Below are 25,681 nucleotides of genomic sequence, written 5' to 3'. Positions count from 1 at the left end.
GGGGTGGAGGGGTGGGCTCACACTTCTTAATCATGGCAGCTGCTGAGGCATGGTTGTTATATGCTAAATGATGACAGGGCTGGGGTGGGGGTGGGGGTGGGGGTGGGGGGGGGGGGGGGGGGGGGGGGGGGGGGCGTTGACACACACGCTCAGTGGGGACTGCCAACTTGCTTGAGCAAGGTTCAGTCAGGGTCACAAGACTGGGCCAGACTTCACTTCCACTTAACCTACATCCACCAACAGTAATGAAACACGTCAAGAGTCTTCGACCGTTACCTCACCGTGTTTAAAGATGCAGGGCTAATGAAAGGCATCACAAACCCAGGGAGAACATCATCTTTAGCGATGCAGATTTTAGCTTAAAGCTAGAGTTTAACATTTTGGGAAATGCACTTTTTCACGTTCTTGCAGAGAGTTAAATGAGAAGGTTGATACCACTCTGATTATCTCTCCCTGGCTTTTTGCTGAGCTACGCTACCAGGCTGCTGGCTGAAGCCTTGCATATACAGGGATATGAAAGTGGTATTGATTCTCTCATCTAATTCATAGGAAGAAAGAAAAAAAAACACAGTGTTAAACTATCGCTTCAGGGTAAAATCTAAAGTGCTCCTTTGGTCTCCAGCCTGGTTTTGTCACAGTAGCACAGAGCGTATAAAACTACTATCAAAGAAAACTTCTCCCCAAGCCACAAATTTCAAACCTGATACCAAGCCTTTTTTATGCACACAAACACAAGCCTCTGCACCACCTTACTTAAAAGCTGCCTTTACCAAAAGTTGAGCTCTTTTTGATTTTTGCTCAGGAAGGGAAGCTTCTGAAGCTTCTATTTACTGCATAGTGCAGCGGACATGATCCTACACTGCACTTCAACCCTCTAACACAGCCTACAGGACTTATTTCCATAATATCAACACACCCACTGTAGTGTACTATTGCATCAGACACTTCAAAAACTATTAGCCAGCTTAGCACCAAAGTGAACCAGGAGTGTTATGGACAGTGTGTTTTATAATCTCATTTGCAGCGATTGAAGAACCTTTGGGCTCGTGTTGAAAAGAACAACTAAAGAAAATGAAATATTTCAGTGTGTTTTAACAGAGAGACAGGCTGCAGCACACACTGTACAGCAGGTCACAAGCTTTAATGCCTCAGTGGCAGAAGGCTGCTATGGAGACAGCCCTGGGAGGAGATAATTAAAACAGTATCACCTATGGGAGGTCCCACCTGTAGGGCTGAGAGGGCGCCGTTTCCAACTGAACAGCCCTGCAGAGCTCATCTGAAATTAATCAAATTCAACATGAAGACAGACTCAGTGGACCAAGGTCAAACTTTATAGACTGGCAATGCTGCAATCTACATTTCTGTCCCTTTTTCTTTCTTAGACTCACTACAGTGGCCCTTTTTTTAAGAATCTCCAGAGAATTAATTCATCCATATCTATGGTGTTAACACAGGTGGCAATGTGAGGGAGGTAAGAGGGTCAGAGAGGGTGACAATCCAACAAAATGATGAGTCATGATTAGAGAATTTGAAATACAGAAAAACTTTATTGATGCTCTGTATGCCTCTTTCCTTCCAAATTGTTCTACAGTAAATGAAGCTATGTTGCACAAAGATTTCAGTTAGCATGAGCCACTCTGAACAGTTAAGAGCTGGGATCATACACACACATTCATACGCAGGCACACACACACATTTATTCTCTTCCTTACGAGTGTATGTGAAAACACAGAGGACAGCGATGGACACCCAGGTGGAGCAAGACAATCACACTCACCTCCTACATTTGTCACTTCAGTGAGGTGACAATGCAGATGTCTGAAATACTAAATGAACAAGTGCTAAACATGGACAAACTGCTCTATGGTTGTAGGTCCTAAATTTCATCTCACTAAATTGAATCCCACAGGGAATTTTAAATATTTCAGAGGTAATCTGTGTGACCTACTTTTTTACTTCTTCTTCATTCAAATTCCATATATAATACAGAATAAGGCCCCTACTCAAAAACAGCACATTTTTGTCTTAATGGCTGGACTGGCCTTAAACATGTTGTAACTTGTTTCTTGGTTTTCCCAGTGTGCTTCTACTAGATTCCTGATCATTTGTATTTTATGTAACCACAGTTTAGGCTGACAGGGTCCTGCAGCTCAGAGCACGTCCACTATGTTCTCTACTTGAGGTTACATAACTGTTTACTACACTGTAGCATTGATGAAAACCAAAAACTTCTTTGAGGACAGAGTTCTTGTAAGGCTTCTTATTATAGTTGTCACTGATACCAAAAATACAATAATAGACTGGCAATAAATAAAAACAAATCTATACATGTCACAGAGAAATAAACAGCTATATAATGCACATACACATTGTTTTAAAACAGTTTTAGATTTGCAAAATCATTCTAGGTAACATTCTGTTGTCCAATGGCGAGGCAAATAAATAAAATCAATACTGATGCTGCACTGTTAGTACAGTACATTTACCACTACAGTATGTTATGATACAAACCATGAAATAAAGGTACACCTTCAGTATTTGAAGAAGCTAATATGCAAGGCACAACAACAGACTAAATTCTCAGTGAGGAAGCTTTTTAAAAATATTTGTTGTCTTTCATGATTATAAAAGAGAACGAATGACAAAACAATGGGGAGTTACAGCTGAAGTGTTTTGACTTTGGACTAAAGGCTGAATCCTCATGGACCTGGATGATGTACGTTCAACAGCTCAAGTCTGTCTGTCCCACTGGGTAAAAAAAAAAAAAGCCTCTACAGAGATCAAGGTTGGAGACTGTTCCACCCTTCTGCACTGAGACTCTTAACAATGGTTGTTCAAAAACAACATGAACAAACTATTAAAAAAATATTCTAGGTCCCGAATTAGTTGATTCACAACCTTGACTTTTATGTCTCTGCTCACCATTGTTGACATTTGTAAAATTAGATCTATATTACATTTCCATATTGTAATATTGTAAGTGCCTAAAAATATTAAGAGTAAAATAAATAAGAGTCCGAGGAAGACCAGACAGTTGGGATTCAGCTGTAAAATTGTGCTGACTTTAGGAAACACAATAGCAATGTGTTAAAGGGCAAGTTTGAGATCACTTAGAACTGATCACTTAGAAAGCTGGGTTTTAAAACAGCCAAATGCGTTCAGGCTAGTCGTATAGATTTTCCTATTAGCTGACCATTAGCTTAACATTTAAAGGATACTCCGGTGATTTAGATCTGCACTTTCATAAAGTTGGGAGAACTTGGAGAGACTGAATAGTCTTGATCCATGCTGCCAAGGCCAAGGCATGGTGACTTTTAGTCCCTAGTATGGGTCAAGTGCTACAAACACTGAATGCTAATGTTCCCACAATGCAACCTGCAATCATGTCTGCCTGCTAAACACCATTCCCAGTTTGTAACACAGGCTTTTTGTATGAATTTGCGATGTCCATACCAAGATAACCATGGTGACATCGCTATGACATCACCAGGGTTATTTTCCCAGACTTGACAGGGCTCCTTCGAGACGTAACACAACTCTTTTTCGCAGGTTGCATCGTACTACCCATGATGAGGAAACTGAGCTTGATGAGTGAAATCAGTGGAGTGCCCCTTTAAATTTTCTTAATAACAAAGAAATTTTTGTTAGTGGTATTATTTAGCAACTTAACAGTTGGTCTCAAATGTGCCCTTTAATAATGTATTGATTTCTAATTCACAGAAGGCCATTGATGCTGGAAGCAGTTAACAAATGATATCTACTCCCACAGATTTAAGTGTAGAAATACAGACTCTACTGTAGGTTTGTCAATACTGTATCATCATATAATACAGTCTTTATTCCATTATTGAACATACCTCTAAGGCAGAATCAGGCACTAGATAATATGACTGTGGCTGAAGTTTATTGTCAAGGGCTACCTAAGTTAAACCAATTAGCTAGCCTCCTGATATGTACCTTGAATTTTTTTCATACAAATGTAAACATTCAGTGATATTGCACTCAAGCAGCATACTAACATACTGTGTCATGTGTCAGTACACATACTTTTATACGCATAAAGTGCTTGGATGTAAAAAATATTTGAGCAGGGAAAAGGTTCACCATTCCTATGTCAAATTTTAGATGTTTGAAAACTTCAATGGTTGGGACACGCCACAGCAAAATTAAACCATGGTTTTGTGTGTAAGCCATAAACTTGGTATCTCAATAGAGCTACCTGAAGCGAAATGATGCATCCAAATACAAAGAGGCAAGGCTCTGCGTCGCTGTGTTTTGGTTTCAGTAGTTCCATCCCAAAAATATCAATCAAACAATCTTCCCATGCTCTCTTGCCTGCAAAAAAAGAGGAAACATGAATAAAAGTTATTTATTAAAGCTGTTAGTTCTTTTTTATAATTCACAGTTTATTTATTTATCTCAGCCCATCACTTCTCTTCCATGTGAATGATTTAGGCATGCAGTCAGATATCATCACTTCTGGATGAGATGAAGAGGCACGCTCTCCAGAGACTGTTTCTCCTGCACTCCAAACAGGCCTCATATACTTAAACCGAAATTGCATATTACAGTTGATCCCTTTCTCTCTCTTCATCCATTTAACTCCTCATCCATTTGCACTTCCCTCCATCAGTCCATTTACACATCTATTGATTTCCCCATCCCTCATCCTATCCTATCTCCCGCACTGACCTTGTCACTGCTGGTGGAGTGTGTTGGGTGTGTTTCTCCTGACTCCAGGCTCAGGACAGACAGACCGGAGTCTATTAGCTCCTCTGTGAGAAAACCAACATTAGCTTAGTAATATATCATCCAGATGTACTGTCAAAAAAGTCAGGGCCATTGAGGCTATTTCATACCTGTGTTTGTGTTGCTGATGTTGCACTTGGCAAGCTCTACAGGCTGGACAGGGCCCTCCTGTAGAGAGGCACAGGCTTTTTCAGCAGGGGGGGAGTTGGGAGCTGTGGGGGGGTTGCTGTCTTTTATAGTACATTCAGTTTCAGACGCCTGCTGCTGGGCAACAGGAGGAGAAGGCGGACCACCTCCCTGATCCTGAGGAGTATCATCGTCCTGCTTGGCACTTTCAAGAGGCTGCTGTGGCCCTTGCACTTCGTGTTTGTTCTTTTTAGGCGAGGAAGCTTTTAAGGAGCTCTGACTTCTTGATTCTGAGTTGGCAGAGTCCTGAGAGCCTGTGCTTTGCTTTGTATGAGCTCCCTGGATGAGTTCCTCTGAGAAGCGTACTTTCTTCTCCAAACTCCGAGGGGACGAGGCCTCTGCTTGCCCATGAGTAGAGGCATCCTCTCTCAAGGTAGCAGCTGACACCGGAGTTGTGGATTCACTCATTTCCTCAGACGTACTCAGTGAATCTGGGCTGGGCGACAGCTTCGTTTTTGAGTCCTGATCTTTCTGATCTTCAACTTCAACATCTGCGAGGGCGTCAAGTTCCTCCAAGAATTCCTCCAATGTTGTGTCAGAGGTCTAAGAGATGAGATTTTTTTCTTCTTTAGTAACATTTATTAACTCATGCACACTTCATATTCACACTAACAAAGCTTTGACTTCTCACCTGTAGGTTCTCTCCTTCTTCATTTGCCTGCCATCTGGAAAATAATGGGACTTTTATCAAAACCTATTCAGTAACTATGTCCTTAATGTTTTGCCCTCTGCTAAGAATTAGATGAGAAAATTGGTGCCAATCTCATATCAGTACGCTCAATATAAAGCTACAGTCAGCAGCCAGTTAGCTTAGTTTAGCACAAGGCTGGAAACAGGGGGAAACAGTTAACCTGGCTTTGCCTACCAGCATGGCAATATTGTTTGTTTAATAAATAGAAAAACCAGGTGAGGAAGTCACTGGGACTGGCCAAAGAAAAAAACAGTCCCACATATAGTCTCATGCAAAAAAACAACTCCTGGCAGTAGCTTCATATTTGCTATGACAGTGGTATCTCTTCATCTAACTCTCGACTTAAAATAGCAAACTATTCCTTTTACATTGCTGAGTCAAGTACAAGAAAGAAAAAGAGAGTACAGGTTGGGAAAGGTGGATAAAGCTCTGGGTACAGTAGCTTACCTCTACAAAGCTGAGTCTTAGGTCTCAGCTGTTGTAGTATTAGTGGCCTGTGAGCTGCTGCTCACTACACTCAGATCTATTGCCAGTTGTGACCAAAGCACATCCCTATACCAAGAATTTGTCAGGACGCACCTGAGTGTTGTTTTATGCTGTCCCCTGACCCCTACCTACCACTATCACTGAGACATAGAGACAGAAAATCATCTGGCACCTTACATTTTCACACCAGATCTGTGGTCTTGTTGTTTTTTGAGATTATGTGCAATGGTTGTGTAACAGCGCACCCTGAAAGCCTCATCATCACCCAGCACACTAGCTTGTTTCACAGCAGAGGAAATGCTGGAGGAGAAAAAAAATGAACGCAGTGAGAAGCGAATGAGGCCTTCTGGGTTATTTAGTCAGCTGCCACAACTTCTAAATCAAGTCTCATGACATCCTAGGGAATTTGTACATTAGGGCACAGTGCAGGAAAACAATGTGCCTTCACAACTGTTTTATGTATATCATTAGTCATAGTAAGTTTTATAATTGAGGCTGCGGTGAGAGACATCCCAGTGGTTGAATCATCTTCATCAACATCAGGCTGAACTGTGTATAATACCAAACCAAATAATGTTTAGCAGTTACTGACCTCCTGGCCCTCCCAGTCAGACGATCTTTGCCTTTTGCTTTACTGCTCATCACTAGTACATTTTTAGCTCCCTTGTCCTTTCCTCGCTTCTCATGACCTAGGACAAGAAAATACAGAAAGTTTAAGTCACAATTAAAAGACATTTCACATAAATAGTCATTACTCTCTCTGCCAAGACAGCAGTGCATTTTTATTTCTTTCCTCACTGTGTCAGCTTAAATTTCTTTCAATTTCAGACAAAAAACTACAATATTCACTCTGTCACCCCCAACATTATCTACATTTTCTTTTCCAGCTGATATCCACCAGTCTACACAGTTTAATGAATTATTTGAATTATGTCCCACACAATATCCAGTTTCAACATAGTATATATCAAATTATAGCACACAAAGGTTTTCTTTGCTTTTCTGTACACTATACAATTATCTTAAGGCACTGAATTAATAGATAAATAATATATAAGTATATACCTCTTGAGTCCACATTTGCCCTGGGTTGTCCTCTTCGCGCATTTCGTCCACCTGAAATTGAAAAAAAAAGAATACATAATTAAAAAGAAGAAAAGAAACATTGAAGTACATCTTTTTCCCATCATGCTTTGATATGAAGGGTCTTATTCTCATGTCTTCATTAGGAGTATGTCTGGACTATGTCTCACCTCTGCCAGAGGGCCCCCAGTCTCTGTCAGGCAGGGATTTGTCTGAAAACCTAAAAGCAGAGATGCAGTTTAGACAGAACACACAAACCAATCCAAGCGGCGTCATGGTCATGTTTCAAAATAACTCCTCGCTTTTTATTCAGGTGTCATAACAGCTCATCTACACCCCATCAACAGGCTCTTCTGACACTCGAGTATCATCATCGCACATTTACTGTGGGCCTTTTGCAGAACCACTGAGAGGTTTTTTGCTCTACGAGTCACACCATGGCATCTGACAAGCACTGAAACCATCCAAATTGTTGAATCAAAAAGACATTTCCTCTTCTATTCTTACTCAGTGCCTTGTTTAAGCCTCACCAAATAAGGCAAGGCATTCCATCCCTTATCCCTAGCTAAAAATAGATGCTCTTCCCTTGTCTCTTTACATTTTGATGCTTCCTTAAACAGCACATTAATTTACTCTGCAACTTGGTCACCCTTTGTACTGCAGCCCAGTTTGTTTGAAATCTAACAAACGAATAAAATTAATGGATTGGGTTTGTTCCTCCAGTCAGTTTGAGGTGCTAGTGTGTGATATCATCAAGGAATGGTGGTGTGTTCAACATACTGCTCATAGGCTCATTTTAAAATTAGAGGACGTCATCCAAATGTTATGGTAACATGCTACACGATATGCACACAATGATACAATTCACCTACAAAGTAATTATTTGGTGTTGTAATCATTTTGCAACATCCTGTGACTTGATTTAGTCTTGTGATCATGTGTTATGATGCGTAATCCACTGAATAGTCTAACTAGAAAGAAACAGACTGTTCTTCGAGGTTAGTTTGTTTTCTTCATCTGCACTAAAATTGAACTGAGTCTTTCTCTGACTTCAGAAGTAAAAGAAGAGGAGAGAAGTCAAATTTAACCGCTAGCTGGTCAGGGGTTTAGCTAATGATGCTGAGCACATAAAAAAGTAGTTACTATGTTTCCTATCATAACAATGTCTTTTAAGAAATAGGCACTAAAGTCAAAGCTCAACATTTTGGCTATCAAGAGTTAAGGAGTTAAGGAGACTGGCACCACTCTCATGCCTGTCTGTTACATATGAAGTTATATAGACCAGTGGTTCCCAACCTGTAGGCCGTGGCCCATTATTGGGTCGTGAAGGTATTGCAAGGGGGCCTCCAAATCATTTGCAAAACAATTCAATTTTGGTGAAAAGATGTATAAAAAAGAAAACAAAAATATGAATAATGTTTTGAAATGTTTGAAGAGGAAAATATCTTTAAAGACATTGAAAAACTAATTTCATTGGTTTTTTTTCCAAGTATAAAGGCCTATCACTGTGATAAGCCAATACAGAAACTTTTATGTTGTTGCCGGCCAGACCACACTGTGTACTTGTTCGCCATCAGTCTGGTTGTGTGCTAAACAATTACAGTGGAGTGTAAGCTGGTTGGCAACAGGAAGAATTAAAAGGAAAGAGAGTCAAGAGACAGATAGTGATTTGATAACTGATCCCTCCCCTGAGTTTCCTCTGTTTTCAGCTCAGTCCTGAAAGTTTGATTGTTATAATTAAAATCTCTGAGAAGTTCTCTGAGAAGCATTATTTGGCCTTCATATTGTTGCAGGGTCGTACGTTAATTTGTGGCCCTTGAGTGTGTTGCTCCACATGAAACTACAAACTGCCATTTTCACATTTATATTTGTCCAAGGATTAATAAGTGAGCCTAATAGGTGCTGGCTGGCAGATTTTCTTTTTATAATTGTACAGAGCCAGGGCAGGAATTAACTGCTGCTTCCAGTCTTAATGAGAAGATGGATACCACTCCCATGTCTCTACATTAGTAGCCCATTAGCTTAATTTAGGATAAACATGAAAGGCAAGACAGCACAGAAGGATACCCCCCAAAATGTCAAAGTATTACATGTCTTTTTTTTATTACATGATGTGAGACTAATGGGAAACACAATAAAGAAGCATCTTATTTTAGAAGATACTGTAAAACTAAAGGGATAAAAAGATCATATTTAAGGAAATTGACTTGAGGCCAGGAGGTCAACACTTCTAATTCCTAACTGGACAAATAAAGCTCTACTCTTCTTAACAACCACCACCAAGTGTCCCTTGATTAGGCAATACTGGAGAATTATACATCTGCTCAGCTGACATTTCACGGACAAAGATTTCTCCAACACAAAAATAGACAGAGCCAATAAAATATCACCCAGAAGAACAGCTGCGAGAAATCTCAGACATGAGCAGTGCCGTGGGAAAAGTGAGTGCTAAGAAGTCTTACATGTTCTCAGTTTTGTCCATGTCCCACGCCCTTCTCCACTGGCCCTTTGCATTTTTATGGCGTGCCACTCTCTCCCTGTCAATCTGCTCACGCTCCTTCTTCCACCTCAGATACTCCTCCTGCTCTTCTTTCAATGTGGGGATGTTGAGGTCCGTGTTGGCCTGCAGGCTCTCGGGCTCCTACGTGGACACAAAACATTTAAGTGTGTTTTAATGCATAAAAATATGCAGCCTTCTTAATGCGGGGTTATATCAGGCTACTGTTCACTCATCATTAATGAAGCACTGGCATTGAAACATGACTAAATTAAAACACCAGCACCACTCAGTCTGTCACATCACAATACATTTCAAGCATCACCATTCTGACTAATCAGAGCAGTGGAGGGAACCAGATCAACAACCGCCCAACATGAGGCATGGGTGGCCATAAACAAGAGGAGTTTCTCATCTCTAAACAAACAATTAAACAGCAACAGGGCAATATACAGATCTGTAGGGATCAAAAGAAAGGGAGCAAACAGGATATTTTTGGTATTTTCATGCATTCTGCATTGCTGTAAATGCCAATCACTGCCTCACTGTAAATACTAATTATTGCCTCTGGGCGCCCATTTGATTACAGAAAGCCTGTTGTTTGTCTACCATGATGACTGCAAGGCAACACAATCGAATTCTTTGAGACAATATTCCAGGCAAAAATGCACTGTACTGTAAATGCAATTAGTTCCCCTTCCTCCTTTCCTCTCTTAACCAGTTTATTGATTACTGTGGTGAGAGCAGAAAGGATTGCTTGCTAATACTACAAGGAGAGACAGAGATCTGATGCAGGCTCTTTAGCACATCAAAGGAGACAGAGGCAGTGTATTCTTGTTACAAAAGCCTGGAGCAAACCAGGTCTACAAACAGAGCTGTGTTCTGAGGGAAATCACATAAAAGACCAGCAATCTCTGAGAGAAAGTGCCGGTCAGGTCAGTGTTTGTTCTTTTAACCAGCAGGTGGGAGATGAAGCTGCTGCCTGGAGAAAAATTTAAATGTGGGATATTTTGGAGAAAAAATGAAAAAAAAAAAAAAAATCTAGATGCTTCTCTACGTGTTATGTCTCACAGCAACAGTAAAAACAGTCTGAGAAAGAAACACAACACAGTCCCGGTAAGAAACTATGATGGGTGATGTTTTTTTCTCCTCAGGTGTGGACCAATCACAGTCAAGTAAACATGTTTCCTTTCTGCGTGTACTTATCGGTGAACATCGCATCTGTGCTCATCCCTGTGTTTTCCATCTCCCCTCCCTCTCCTCTGGCTCCTGGGGGACATCAGGGGCCACAAGGGAAGGCACTTCTCACATGTTCCAACAGGCTGTCTCCAGCCGCCGACCCAGCCGCCCTGCTAATTAGCACTTTTCAATTTCTTGCCTCCATGGGGCCTCGCAGAGAGGTTGTCAGACAGGTAGGGTGGACATTACACAGAGTGTGGGCAATGCTGAAAGAGAGCAGGACTTTGCCTCAAGCTGCCAAATTTAGGTAGATTAAAGGTAGGTAACTAGTGAAAAAATGATTCTACTCTCGTTCTGAGCTGCTGAGCCTCCAGAAACTGCACTGGTTTAGGCTGAAAATGCCTGCAGAGGTTTACAGTTTATTTGTTAACCAAAACAGTTACTTACGCAACACCTGCAAAAAAAAAATAAAAAACTAAGTCTGCATCTTATTTCCTTGAGCACTCACTTGACTGTAGAGCAGGCAATGCACAGAGAGCCAGAGAGACATGAACAGCATCACATTTCATGTGGCGTATTCGGCAGGCCTTTGAAGCTCGTCCTCCCTGCCTCCCCAATCAGCCTGTTTATCGCACGCCATATCTGTGCGACAGCTCTGAGCTACTCCTGCAACGTTTCCACACAAGCTTGTCCCCATCTGCCTCCAGTGGGAGGCAGATGGGGACAAGCACTTGAAAAGGGGGGTGTGCACGGTAACGTGCTGTGCCTATCTGCGTGTCAGTGTTTGTGATGAGGGTAGAGCACATATTTTCATTTCTCTGTGTTTTTGTGTGCTCGTCACATGGAAACCTTGTATTTCACGTTTTTTTTCATTTCTGTGAATCATGTCCTCATTGTGAGCTGGAACTACAACCTTCTGGCTTACGGGTTTTTTTCATCAAATCTGAGAAGGTGATGTTCTAGAGATAGAACAACAATTTCCTTTTTTTCTGGCTTTTTTATGCCTTTATTTATAGGAACAGTGAGAGAGAGAGCGTTAGGACTAAGCCTTAATGGTACACACTCACATGAGCCACGAGGCTCCCCAAAATATCCACATTTAAATGTTGATACTGGTGTGTGTTTTCATGTCTGTCTTGGCAACCAAGGCCTGCGATATTCCTCGGTGTGCTTCTGCCCATTTTTAACCAGAGAGGACAAAGAGGACAGACGAGAACAAAAAAAAAAATGAATATGATATTAATTAGGGTGACACAGAGGCTTGTTCCCTACCAAATAAACATAGTTGTCAAGAGTCGCATTACTGCTGCAATAAACAGTAAAAGCAAATCAAGCGAGGGCAGAGACTCATCTATTGGGAAAGATTGAGAGGCTTACACTGCCCCCAAGTGGACAAATGGTCTAGCAGCATGACTTGGCACTTGCTTGGTTTTAAATGTCCACTTTGCAGTGGCGTCATCAGGGCAGAGTGTAGTTTGAAGGTGGTTGAACTTCAGTGGTTTGGAAAATGAAACTCACCATATTGCAGGTACAGAATAGCGAGAATTATGGTTCTGTTTTATTTCTGGCTGCAAGTTGTGCTCTGGTGAAAATAGTGGATGAGTCATGTTGCCACTAAGAGCAACACTCGCATGAACAGCCGTGGGGGGAGAGACAATAAATGCTGGACAGAGTGGTCTACACCCACATACACACACACGCTCCCCTACCCACACCCAAATGCAGTCTAGCACATACGCAAACACAAAAGACCCATGTCTACCTTGTCTCTTTTCTTCTCTCTCCTCACACTCCTTCCTCCTCTCCCTCTCTGACCCCTTCCTGGCACGTTGCCAGGCCTGTCTCTTTGGCAGCATAATGAGCCTTTTGAGAGTGAGAAGGCAGTCGAATGTTAATTAGATCAAATCGGCCTTTTCAGGATGGTGGGAACGAGGAAACAATCATGCCAGAGGAGAGTAGATCACCATAGGATCCGGAGAGGAGAAATGGAGGCTGGAAACATACAGTGGGCTGCCAGGAGTGTCTCTCCTTTTCTCTCTCCTTTACCCCCCCCCCTTCTCTTTCTCAATTTCCTCTCTCCTATCTCTCTTTCTCATAAGTGTGAACTGACGTCTAGTCATGAGGTACTTCCAGACATTGCAATCTGACTGGGACACGGCCAAATAACCACACCCCTCTCACAGAGTCATTGTTCATTTCCAGGGTATCCAATGCGCACACACACGCACGCGCGCGCACACACACACACACACACACACACACACACACACATTAGAAAAATATTTCAGAGGAAGTGAAATGTGCAGATCATTGTGGATCTTTTCAATACAAATATTTGTCTAACACTAGGATAGGTGCATGACATTTTTCCTCTCATATCAAGCTTTGGCAGCCTTCTCGCTGCTGCTCTCATAGACTGTGTTAGATGATACTGGTCATGTAAACAGCAACCACGTGGAAACCAGGTCTCTGGGATTCAGAGACGACTGGTGCACTGGAGCGCTGGCTACTGTTCAAGTGCTGATTCAGGCCACATGATAAATAAAAGGGGGACAGACCAGGCGGGTCAGAAATAAAGGCAAGAGAACAGCGTGTTCAGCCCACAGATTTAGTGCACATTAGCTCTGACGGGCCAGTGAGCAGCACTCGCTGTATCAGCCAATCAGACGCAGATGTGCATATACATATTTACAAAGAGCTCCCAGTGCTGGAGTGTGTCTGTGTTTACAGTGGTGAGGATCAGCTGTCTGTGCTGTGCTTCAGCTTATTGATTGGGCAGCTCGTATGTCTGTAAAAGAGTGTACACGTGTGTGTGCATGTGTGTGTGCGTCAGGCTTCAGACTGAGGCAGAGCAGCTGTTTCAGAGTTTCTGCGTACCCGGGGGGGCCTAAGGTCAGTGACAGTGTGGCATTTCACAGCCCAGCCAGGGGTACTGCATGTGCACATGTGTCTCTGCCTATCTGTGTTAAACATAGGATCACAAGCATACATTAGATAGTAAAGCTATTGGTATTAAAAGTGATATCTCCTATCTCAATATATTACTGATAACAAGATTCTTTGTTCAGCTGTTGCAGCATCTATCTATCTTTCATAGCACTCGTGGGACTGTGTGAACTTTACAGCCTGTTCCACACACCCAAAGGCATCTACACACAGAAGCTGTGTGTTTTTTCATTCGCTAAAAATACAACAAAAGCTCCTCAGAGGGAGACAAAGGGATAAACAACCATCAGAACTGAGTGGAATCGCACTAAAAAAAGTCACAACAGTCATCCAGGCCTTTTGAAGATTCTCCATTTGTACTAAGTTTTGGTTCTATGAGCATCTACTCAACCAACAGCTCTGTTAGCATCCCCCCTTTTACTAATCCCACACCAGCCAGTCACAGCCCCAGCCCACCTCCTGTCCACAAACCATTGTGCTCTATCACTGAAGGGGTGTGGCCAGCCGACATGTCTGACATCTATGTAAAACACGTCGGTGCAGCCCGAGAGAAGAAAGAAAGGGGGGATGTGAGAGAGGAAGCAGACAGGAGGGTGCACGCTGGGTTTTAAATGCTGAAGCGTCTGATTCAAACCTGTGCTGCTGTGTTTCTCTTGGTCATGTGAGGCGGCTGCTTCCCTCTCCCAGCTGACTCCACGCGCCTTGTCTGTCCGTCATCTGTAGGGCTCTTGACGTCCGCAGGGCCCAGCCTCTTCTCCGGCCTCTCACTCACCACCCTCTTACCCTGGAGAGATTGTTACTCATATTAGAGTGTCATAACTGCAGCCAGATGCATTGTAATACAAAAGTACCAGTGCTTGTCATGTCTGCACAAGAATTATTATTTTTGGGGGCGTAAGAACAACATTTTAACAGTGTGCACGAATCAAAACACTTAACACAGACACTTGCTGCTCCCTACACAGACCATTTATGAACAGAGGGTTTTGATAGCTCTAGCACAAATGTAAGCTGTTATCCAGAAATTTCCTGATTGAACAAGATTGTACCAGCTGCACATCTTTAGCCATGCTAGCGTCATGTTTGGATAGCTATGTCAGAAATATCTCAACAAATATCAGATGTGTTGTCCTGTAATGTGGTACAGATATCCAAGGCACCCAGAGAAAGTATCCCTAATGACTGACGATCCCCAGACTTTTCCTCTAGAGCCAACAGGCTAATACTTTAAAATATGAATTTGGTTTATGACCAACAACCCTGGAACAAATGACATTCCTTGTCAGCCTCAGCTGTACTTTGTGTGTAGTATTTTCTTTACTAGCTAATATGCTAATGTTAGCATATTAACATGCTAATCAAAGATGTTGAACATGGAAAAAATTACACCTGCTACACAGCAGAATGTTAGCATTGTCACTGTGAGCATATTAGCATGCCTGCTAGCTACAGCCAACATGTTAGCATAGCTCAGGTGAGCAGGAAACAGGCATATTTAGCCTTTAGTCCATCTTCCAATCATAATCTTAGATTACAAGACACATATCCCATAGCATAGAGACTGAGATAGAAACGAAAGCGTTCATGTTTTCTGCCCCAGCCACTTGGAATAGTTATAGCTGAGGAAAATTAAATTTAAGAAGGCCACTTGAAATAATTAATTTACTACCTCTCTGTTTTAAACTTGTTTTATCTTTCTTAATTGTTATCATAATGTCAATGATAATCTCCTGTTCATTTTAGTAATGTTTCATTTGTGTGGCTGATGTTGTATCGTCTAGACTGAAACCTGTAACGCTGCCGTACTTCCCATGAAAGAGTTTGCTAATCTCCATGGGATTAACCTGGTTAAATAAATGTTTCAAAAGTAGTAATTTTAACTGTAAAAGCTCTGATTCATGTTAAATGCTATAAGATGAACTTTTTCTCATTCTCAAAGCATCAACTATGGCTCTGGTTTAAAAACATCTCTTAATAATAATTCATATAATACAATAGACATCATATTTTCAGTTGAATATCCTCATATTTTGTCTGTTGTCTGATCTGCTATGGCTGTACAGTGGTTGAAAGCTTCTAGTTATTAATAAGGAAAACTGTTGCAGAAACATCAGTTCATTAAATAAACTCTGCGCTGCATATCCGTCACTGTGAAGTGCTTTTGCTTCCTGTGCAAGTCATACTTATTTTCTTTCTGAAGAAAATAGTAGACTGCTTATTACTGATTTCTTTTTGATTTGAATAATTATTTGAATTGCTTTTGTGTTAATCTTTCATTAATGTCAATAAAACTACAGGGGTTTTGGATTCCTTTTATATTTTTCTTTGTCACTTAAAAGAAAGTTGAAATTGGCAGTGCAGTGAATTTACCTTTTTGCCTGCCATGGTGACTGTTAACTGCTTCCTGTGGCCTCGGCCAGCGCCCTGCGAAGGGCCCTCTCCCCCCCTGTCAGGGCCAGCCTCCTGCTGTCCTTTCCCAGCTGGTGAACTGCCGCTGAATGGCTTTGTCACCACCACACGACTATCCTGCTTCAAACCAAAAGAGAGGACAATGTAATGAAATATTTATATAGTTTGCAGCCTTGAGTCTTCTACAGAAAATCTGTTTACCATGCTGCAGCCACTCACACTGGTGGACTTGCTGATTGTGATGGTAAGATCATCAGCTTTTCCCTTGCGGCTCTGCAGTGCCATTCCTTCCTCCTCCGCCCTTTTCTTGTCCTCCTCCACCTCCTAAATGCAACTCAATGAAAACAATCAGCTAATCAGGAAGCCTGTTAAGAGCACCAAGACATCAAACAGAAAAGAAACATGTTCCAGACTAGTATTTCTACTCTGCACACCAATTCTGAACATCACAGATACTTCTCTGCCTGTGAGCACTTGTCCTTACCTTGTACCTCTTCATGAGTGCTTCGTTCTTCCTGCGGAGAGCCTCGATCTTCTTGTCCAGCTCCAAGTCCCTCTCATGATCCCTCTTGGGCATCATGTCACCGGCGGTCTGGGAAGGAACACGTTAGATCATTGATACAATGAAAAAAAAAAAAGTATTAGGTCTACTGGCTGTAATCTGTTCTGTTAGAACAACTTTGTTGGAGCTTTATATTTTGAACTTTGTCTGGTAATCCTATGACATTTCTCAATGCTTGTATGTTTTGTTAGCTTCACTTCCGAAACATTACTTTTTTTTAAAAAATACCTTACTTCACTGAACAAAGTTCTCAAACGATAAATGTTGGATAAACACAAGAGCTGTGCAAGAACTTTGCCTCCATAAAATAGTCTAAAATTTTATTATTATTTATTAATTACTGGATCAGAGAATAAATAAGAACAAGATCACAAATCCAACCTGATATTTTATGCCAACTTTCAGTACAGGAAAGATTTGCATACTTGTTGCTATGGACACAATTTGGACTGCACTGAGGTTCAATACTCAGCCCTATTTGGTCCACTATTTCCATATACATTCTAGGTTTAAACTGGCTATAAAATCAATAAAAGGTCTCCATAAAACAAGCAATAAAACAAGTTTTTAATTCAGTCTGCTTATAAACAGTATCAGTAGAAACTAAGACAAAGAAATGACCTAATCATTGACGGAAGGTCAATCCAACAAAAAATGTCTGTCCACAGACAACACACAACACTAACACCCACCACAGATGGAGCATTCATTACTAAGCTCAGTTACACAGGCAGAATGCATATGCAGACTGCAGAGCATCCTAAACATCCTGATGCGGTCAGCAGGGCATGCCTACTCAAGCGACAAGAGGTCCCATATTGAAAATCTCTGCAAAACCAGCAGTAAACATATTCAAGAGTCGCTGTTGACTTGAGGAACACTCTAATGTGAACAAATGCAACAACACTCCATGATAATGATAATGTGGAAGCAGCAGCCATCTCCAACACAGAGATCTAATTTCCTCGAGCCTGCTGTAACTTAATGTTCCGTCGCAGATCTGGTCTATGTAGTCTTTCTGAAGGTAACGGGAGTGTGAGTGGTGAAAGTCTGGTTCCTTTAACTGGCTGCAGAGCCAACTAAAAGGGCACATCTCAGAAGATTGGTGAGTGAGGAACTCCTCTCTGCAAAGACTGAGAAAACACAAGCTGCCATAAAACCACTCTAACGCATAGCCTGTTTTAAAGGAATAGTTAAACAGTTTGGGTCATACCTATATTCGCTTTCTTGCCGATAGAGGAGGGGACTGACTCATGTCTCTAGACCTGTGCCTGGCAGCAGCAATTGTCCAGCACATAGCAGGCTGTAAAACCACAACTTGTCATTTTTACAATGATTTTTTTGTATGACTTAAACAAAATAGTTAATTTAAAGGTGACTGGTTACACTATTTATGCTAAGATAAGCTGACAGATTTGCTGACTGTAGATTCATAATTAACATACAAACATGACAGTGGTATCAATCTCCTCAACCAACTTTCAGGAAGAAAGCAACCCAAAATGTTGACCTATTCCTTTAAATTTATCTCCAGTGTATATGAAATGCCAGCACGAGTACAATTTACAAGGCAGCCCTTATGAAATGTCACATATTGTCTCAAAGACATGCACCAAACAGGCTATCCCAAGCAACTGAGATAATAATAAAATAAAAAATAAAAAAACAATTTCTACATATATATATATATATATATATATATATATATATATATATATATATATATATATATATATATATATATATATATATATATGTATATAGCAAGTTGCCTGAAGAAGACACCATCCCAAAACTTTGATAACATGGGATCAGAGTTTGCTGCTGTTTCATCCCTTCATCTGTTGTCTTCGCATTGCAAGGCAGAAGACAATTCTTCTTCCTAACTTTAAATGGATTTAATTCAGCACACAAACAATAGTACTCAGCTGATGCTCACTGAAACGCAGTCATTGTCAAAAAAAGAAGTTCTCAACTCAACCAGCTAAAGCAAGTGTTTCCCACTTTGACTCAGTGTTGACATCATCTGTTGTTATTCACAGCCGAGGAGAAGTGGCAAAACCGCTGTCAAATTGAAAATTTGCTACTCGTGCTTGTCGAAACTGTGAAACAACACAATTCATTTTGTAGTATCCTATTCTCCATACTGTGTATAAATTATTCTGAGGGGTCAGACCTTCTTGACAGAGACAGGAAGTAGTCATGCCAAAGCGAGTCAGTCATCCTCCAATGTTGCCCCAGTGACGACAAGAGAGCTGAGGCTGCTTCTATGTGATATTACTAGCTCAGAATGATGACTCACTGCTAGCGATCGCACAAAGACCAACACATTGGGACTGCAAGAAATTCTTTCGTGCTTTTTCCATCGCCGCCGCTGGTACGCCTGCAAAGAATGGCTGCCACTGAGATGTTGAGTCCAACTATTGTACTCACATCTTACTATAGGTGAGATCAACCTTTTTGCTCTAAGTTGTCAGCACAGACTTTTAGTAAAATAACAAAGACAATACATCGTTATACATCTAGATGTGTCTTGAACCTGTTTCTAACCTGCAAAGACACAGAGAGCAAGAGAAAAAGTTGGGACTCACTCAAAGAGGCAGCAGACTGGAAAGTGGTTACCTCACAGCCCCTAGTTGTCAGGGTATCCAAACACAACAGACCATGAGGACATACCACCAAGAATAGGCGCAAGGGAGAGACACGCTGCTGACTCTGAATCTCAGCGAGGCCAATGGCGGAGACTGAAGTGAACACCGGCCTCCACAAACCAAAGTGGGGAGACTCACTGTGGGGATGGTACCTCTCGTGGTTCAGCCAGCCAGTTCTGTGATTGTGCAGCAGCAAGGCTAACGTACACACATACACACACAACCACAAAACACACAGAGACGTTGTGGGTCTGCCAGTGGACGGCACCCATGCCCGGACAGGCAGGCAAAAGGGGGAGGAGGGGGGCCTGCAGAGAGAAAGCTGCCAAGGCTTCCTCCCTACCCAGCATTCCTGTCACCTACAGGAGCTACAACAGGGGGAGAGAAAGCGCCAGAGACACAACTGAAACGCAGCATGTAGCCACAGCTAAATCTGCGACAGAGCAGAGGGGGAACCTAATACCAGAGACAGAGAGAGAGAGAGCGCTGGAGAGGGAGGGATGAGAAGAGAGAAGGGGAAGGAGAGAGAAGGCACTCACGGGTCTTTCCATGTCAGCGGTGAGAGCTGGGCTGGGTCCAGGCGCAAGGCAGCCGAGGCGGCAGAGAGGGCTGCCTAGAGTCGACGATCATGCCTCGATTACAATGAGCCAAGTTGGGCAAGCAGCCAAGACGTCTAACAAATGCACAGAGCTCCCCTGTTTACGGATTTCACAGCACCCACCCGCCTGTCCACCCTCTCTCTCTCTCTCTCTCTAACTCTCTCACTCTCTCTCCAACCCTCCCACCCTCCTGAACATCCTCCCTCCCTCCCTCCCTCCTGCTCCCTCTCTCCCTCTCTAAAGCACTTGCTCTTTCCCCTCCTCACTTATCCTCTGCTCAAAGCATGCTACTTAAATCCTAACACTCTCCTCACATACATATACACACTGTCGGTTTTTAAGTAAATCAGTAATATTGACATAATAATAGATTTTTTTTTTCTGTGTGTATGCTTGGCAGCCACAGCAAGTCTATACTATTACTTGTGCTTTTTTCTTTTTCACTTTCAAATGCCGGTGTGGCAATGTGACAATAATTTTACTGATTGTTTCTTAATTTATTCTCTCCTTTTCTAAAGAAATAAAGGCTATGGGTCTATTGGTATATAAGGCATATTAGGTTGATGGTGGTGGTATCTGTATTTGTGCTGATAATTTGGTGCAATTGAAGGTTTTTAATTTTGTCACTCTAAATATATAAAGACAGATATTTTTATCTAAGATTTTGATGGGAATATATGAACATATTTAATTATGTGTGTTTTTTGTGTGCAAGCTTTCAGATCTCTTTGACACTATGCCATTATGTCCCAATTAAACAAGATAATGAGAGAAAAGATGAACTGATCAGAAAAGAAAGACTTCTTGAATAACCCCCATTCTAATGCGACCCCATTCATACCTAAACATGGCACCATATAAATCCAGACATCAATAACGAGACAACAGCTGTGTCGCCTACAAGCTCCAGTCTACATGTTTAGAGTATTAAAGAAGCTTCCTAAAGACTGGGAGCGGGGTTGGGCAAGATGGAGGGGGGTAGGGGGGTATTGCCTGCTAAATTTCCCACAGTTCTTCATAGCAAGCTGCATCTGCCAAAGCCAAGCCTGAGAGCTGATGACATGCAGCAAACAGGCAGCCTGGCAGATAAATGCCACAGGCTGCAGTGAAGTCAGTCACTTGAGAGTTTGAGCCAGTGCTCTGCAATTTCCACCTTGGAAAGTTACCAGTCTGAGCTGCAAAATTTTTAGATTACTCAAGTCCACATAGTTTACATTCTACAAATATCAATCCTGCTAATGAGCAAAAGCTCTTTACACATAGTTTAGCCTGCAAGCATTTGAGTTATTTTAGGATAAATGTAAGAAATGTCTTGAAAAAATGTTGTTTTGGTCCCTCACATGTTAATATCTAAAAATAATTGCACTGAATGTTGAAGTAGTAGAGTTTCAATCTTGTGATTATGTTTAAGAACTGCAGTTTCTGTTGAAGGCGTTGATCACTTTGAGCCTGTAAACAGGGCAATAACGGGTGAAAGAGAATGGTTATATTTGAATTATTAATCTTTTAACCTATAAGTCAATTAACAAGATTTAGAGTCTTTAGGCATGCCCAGTCTATGGCAGTGCTGTCAGAGACCAGCATGATGAAGTGCTCACAGTGACAGTGCTAACATGCTGATCTTACGGGTCACCAAAGTCATTTAGACACATCCTCTGAGAACCACGAATGCTTGTACAAAAATATGTGCCAATCCATCTTGTAGATGTTGAGATATGTTATGGAAGAAGTGAAAACTTTGACCTGCTGGTGGTCAATCCATCCAATCGTTGAGATAACTCCATCTAGATCAAAGTGGCGGACCAACCTACAGACTAACTAATAGGCCGGTGTTGCCATTGCTAGCCATCCACCTAGCACACAAAATAAAACAAGTGTGTGTGTGTGTATATAAGGCTGGACCACGTATGGTTAGTGTGATTGAGGAGATAGTTTAAATCTATTGTGTCAGCCGGTTTTTGCCTTTTATCTGTTTGCTTCTATCCTACTCTCTGTGCTCACATATACAGTATCTTAATACAGCCGAATTCCCAATAAAGCTGTTCTCATTCACATTTTTCTGTTAATGTTGTTATACAACAGAACAAATATGACTGAAATGCAGCCCATCAAGACTAGCCCACATATTAAGTTCCAAGCCATTTTCAAGCTGCCGCTTCTGTGCCCACAGTAGTAGGAGTTATGGAGCTTTTAATTGTACCTGGTCAGTTTCCACCATTGAGTTTGAACAATAAGATGAGATTTCTGCCTCTGGAACAGCTTTGTCTCAGAGATGTCTGTACCACAAATCACACACATACTGAATGTAGAGAGAAGAACGTCATCATCGTCACCTTTCACAGCCAGCAAACTCTGCAGTGACTCTCCTTTTGTTGGGTGCTGACACTTGAAGAAGCCTTCATCAGACTCGGACACCACAGAAAGGATCATCTTTCCTTCAGAGTAAATCCCAATGAAAACACCATTTCTGCAGAACTTAGCTTTCCTTTTGGGAACATTGAAGTGTCAATTTATCTCCCTCGATCACAGGAAGTGGTGGGCTCTCCAGGATCACAGCACCTGCTGAAAATTAGAATGAAAAACCATGGTCTTTGTTTTTGCCTTGTTTATAAATCCTACGTTTTATAGCTCAGTATGTTGAGTTACAGAAAACTATTAAATGTTCAGTAAAGATGAGAAAATATACAACAAAAAGCAACAAAAATCCTTTCAAGAATTTACCAAGCAATGAAAAGATGATATTTTGAGACATGGCTGCACAACTAACATGTAATTGTCTGCACTAGATGATGCAAATGTAATGACAACAAGTTACAGTATTTCTTCACTCCTTCACTGAAGGAGTTCAAGTATCTCAAGGTCTTGTTCTCAAGAGAGGACAGGATGGAGTGGGAGCTTGAAAGGCAGGTTAGTGCAGTGTCAGCAGTAAAGCAGGCATTGTACCAGACTGTTATGGTGAAGAGGGGGCTCTCAATTTACCAGTGAGATGGATCTTTGTTCCAGCCCTAACCCATGGTAACAAGCTTTGGGTAGCAACTGAAACAATGAGATCACGGATACAAGCGGCCAAATGGGTTTCCTCCATATGCAGCTGGGCTCAGCCTTAGAGATAGGGTAAGAAGCTCAGACATCCAGAGGGAGCTCAGAGTAGAGCCGCTGCTCCCTTTCTTCAAAAGGAGCCTGTTGAGGCGGATGTCTTCCAGGCTCATCCAATGAGTAGAAGAACCTGGTGCAGGCCCAGAACACGCTGGAGGGATTATATATCTCATCTGGCCTGGGAACACCTCAGCATCCCCCAGGAGGAGCTGGAAAACCTTGCAGGGAGGAGGGGTGTCTGAACGACCTTGTTCGGGCTGCTGCCACCACATCCCAACCCCATATTCAGTGGTTAAAGATGGATGGATGAATGGATGGAAGTAGATATTTTCTGTGTCAGCTTTACAAATGAAACATATTTTATTACACCGTAAACACTTGTCTAATTGTCTTTTTCAACTTTTATCTTGGACTCTAAATTGCCCTTGGGTGTGAATGTGAGTGTGTGTTGCTATATGTCAGCCCTGTGATAGACTGGCGGCCAATCCAGGGTGTACCCCGCCCTCACCCAATGTCAGCTGGGATTGGCTCCAGCCCCACTACGACCCAATTCAGATAAGCGGTATAAAAAACGGATGGATGGATGGATGGATTTTTATCTTGGCAAGGCAAAAATATACCACTCAGGCGACCCCAGCATACTTCACATGAAACAAATGACCCAGAGCAGGTGTTTCTCCCTGAGCTGCAAATCATAACTACACTAAAACAGAGGTGATGGTGAAATGTTTGAAAAAACAAAATTTCCTACAAATAAAAAGGCAAAGCAACAGGATGTCCATTCTGTCTCAACGCTCTTCATTACTCTGAATCAGTTTCAGTCCACCCACATCCTACGCTCAGAGCAGAAATCTTACCAAGGTGAAAAATCACTGCGGTGGAGCTGCTAACAACTCATACATCCCAAGTGTGACCTTAATTAAACACTGCTTTATATAAGATGTCAAAAGCCAAAAAGGTTGGAAACCACTGGTTTAATGTTTAACATTGTGTTGTATTTTAAAAGCTTGTTATATTATCCATTACATAAAATATTCATCTTAAAATTAAGTATTCACTAAAGCTGTCAAATAAATGTAATGGAGTAGGGGGTGCAATATTTTGAAGTATAAAGTAGCGTAAAATGGAAATACTCAAGCAAGCACATGTACTCAGTTACTTACCACCACTGCTAATACAATTACTTAGCCTTCAGCACATGTGGATTTTAATATTGTTCAATTAGCCAACCAGGTAAAACTCCTTAATTCAAAGGGAGTGACACCAAAAAGCTAAAAAAAAAAAAAAAACTCACCACAGCCACATAAAAGCATATATATTATATATATAATATTAAATAATAAACTCTGTATTGATGTCCAAAGACATCTCTACAACACATCCTCCATTGTCTCACTGCTCATGACTGACTGAAAACTAGATAATGTGTTGATTTAATACCAAGCCAGCAATGAAAATGAAAGGGCGCACTATCCACTAGCTAGCCTTAGTTAGCTAATGTTAGCTGCAGCTAACTAACATTAGCTAGCAAAGACTGTCACTTACAGCAAGTTAGAAACTAGCTAATGTTAGCCTTCATCCATAGGTTCTCAAGTAGATACAGTCTAATTCAGAAACTGAAGGTAGGAAGTAAAGTTTACTGAACAAACACAATTTTTAGATATTTAGTTATTGCTACTTACATTTTCCTGTGCAACTCACGGACGCAGAGACTTGAGGATCTGAGCCACTGATGGGAATAAAGGGACATTGAACTAATGTCTAGGTTTAGACATTATGGTCAACTTTAGGGGTGTCTGAAATCATATGACAAGATTCTTCCAGGCATGAATATACAGATACATAGTAATATTTACAATGGGAGGTAAGACCTGCTGTTTTTACCTCTTCTGGGGGAAAAGCTGGCAGCCTGACAAACTGTCTCCACCAACACTGCTGAGGCAGCAGGATGCTAATAGTTTTTATTTAATTTGAGCAAATCCAAAAATTAAATCAGCAGCTTCTATACAAGTCTTCAGATATTGTGTAAAAAAAAAAACTGACAAATATTAAATCACAAAGACAAAACCTGCACAATTTTTTTTTACCGCTTGCATACCAAGTTTACCAAATCACGGACAAACTTAAGTGCATACGATCAACAGTTTCAATAAAAAGTCTGTATTTACTAATTTTTTAAAAATGTCTCTTCGATGTCCTTTTCTAATTCTGACAGGCTTGCTCTCTTGTTTGTTGCGTGGACCACAGGCTGTTTGACTTAATAACAAGTCTGCCTTCTCTGCAAATTCATCATCAGACTGCCCAAGAGGTTGAATGTCTGACTTGAGTTGTTTTCTTTTTTGGTTCAGTTCTTTAAGTCCATGTGCCAAGCTCTTCCTTTTGTCACCTTTGATTTTATTTCTTTCTTTTCTCTTGTCTTTGTTCTTGAAGCACACACCTGAAGCTCCTTGGCGATGGGGCCTTGTCAATGCCACCAGCTGCCAGCAATGACCCACAATGCCACTAACAAATACTCCATAACATTCTCCACCATGACTTGTTTACTGA

General features: G+C 41.5%; 1 protein-coding gene across 11 annotated transcripts; it reads right to left on the bottom strand.

The window, feature by feature from the left end:
- Positions 1-1,519: 1,519 nt before the first annotated feature.
- On the bottom strand, positions 1,520-25,611 carry LOC139632953 (coiled-coil domain-containing protein 9B). 11 transcript variants are annotated; one of them, XM_071498252.1, is made up of 14 exons: positions 24,817-25,611; positions 16,711-16,818; positions 16,428-16,550; positions 16,188-16,346; positions 14,452-14,601; positions 9,658-9,836; positions 7,366-7,415; positions 7,178-7,228; positions 6,705-6,801; positions 6,290-6,412; positions 5,567-5,600; positions 4,860-5,478; positions 4,693-4,775; positions 1,520-4,335 (listed from the first exon to the last, which is right to left on the bottom strand). In XM_071498252.1, exons 2-14 carry the CDS (start codon positions 16,804-16,806, stop codon positions 4,309-4,311), a joined length of 1,791 nt encoding a protein of 596 aa, XP_071354353.1. In that variant the 5' UTR covers positions 16,807-16,818; positions 24,817-25,611; the 3' UTR covers positions 1,520-4,308. The 11 variants fall into 11 exon arrangements, with proteins under 11 accessions (XP_071354353.1, XP_071354347.1, XP_071354350.1 ...); XM_071498246.1 differs by lacking the exon at positions 24,817-25,611 and adding an exon at positions 19,979-20,191; XM_071498249.1 differs by lacking the exon at positions 24,817-25,611 and adding an exon at positions 19,979-20,191 and having other exon boundaries at positions 16,188-16,343.
- Between the last annotated feature and the right edge of the window lie 70 nt (positions 25,612-25,681).

This window comes from Trachinotus anak, unplaced genomic scaffold (genome assembly GCF_046630095.1).
Source record: "Trachinotus anak isolate AG129_WGS33_773 ecotype Australia unplaced genomic scaffold, CSIRO_AGI_Tana_v1 ptg000015l, whole genome shotgun sequence".
In the NCBI taxonomy this organism is placed as follows: domain Eukaryota; kingdom Metazoa; phylum Chordata; class Actinopteri; order Carangiformes; family Carangidae; genus Trachinotus; species Trachinotus anak.
Note: the sequence above shows the minus strand (reverse complement) of the source record. Positions and strands in the feature narration are given on the sequence as shown.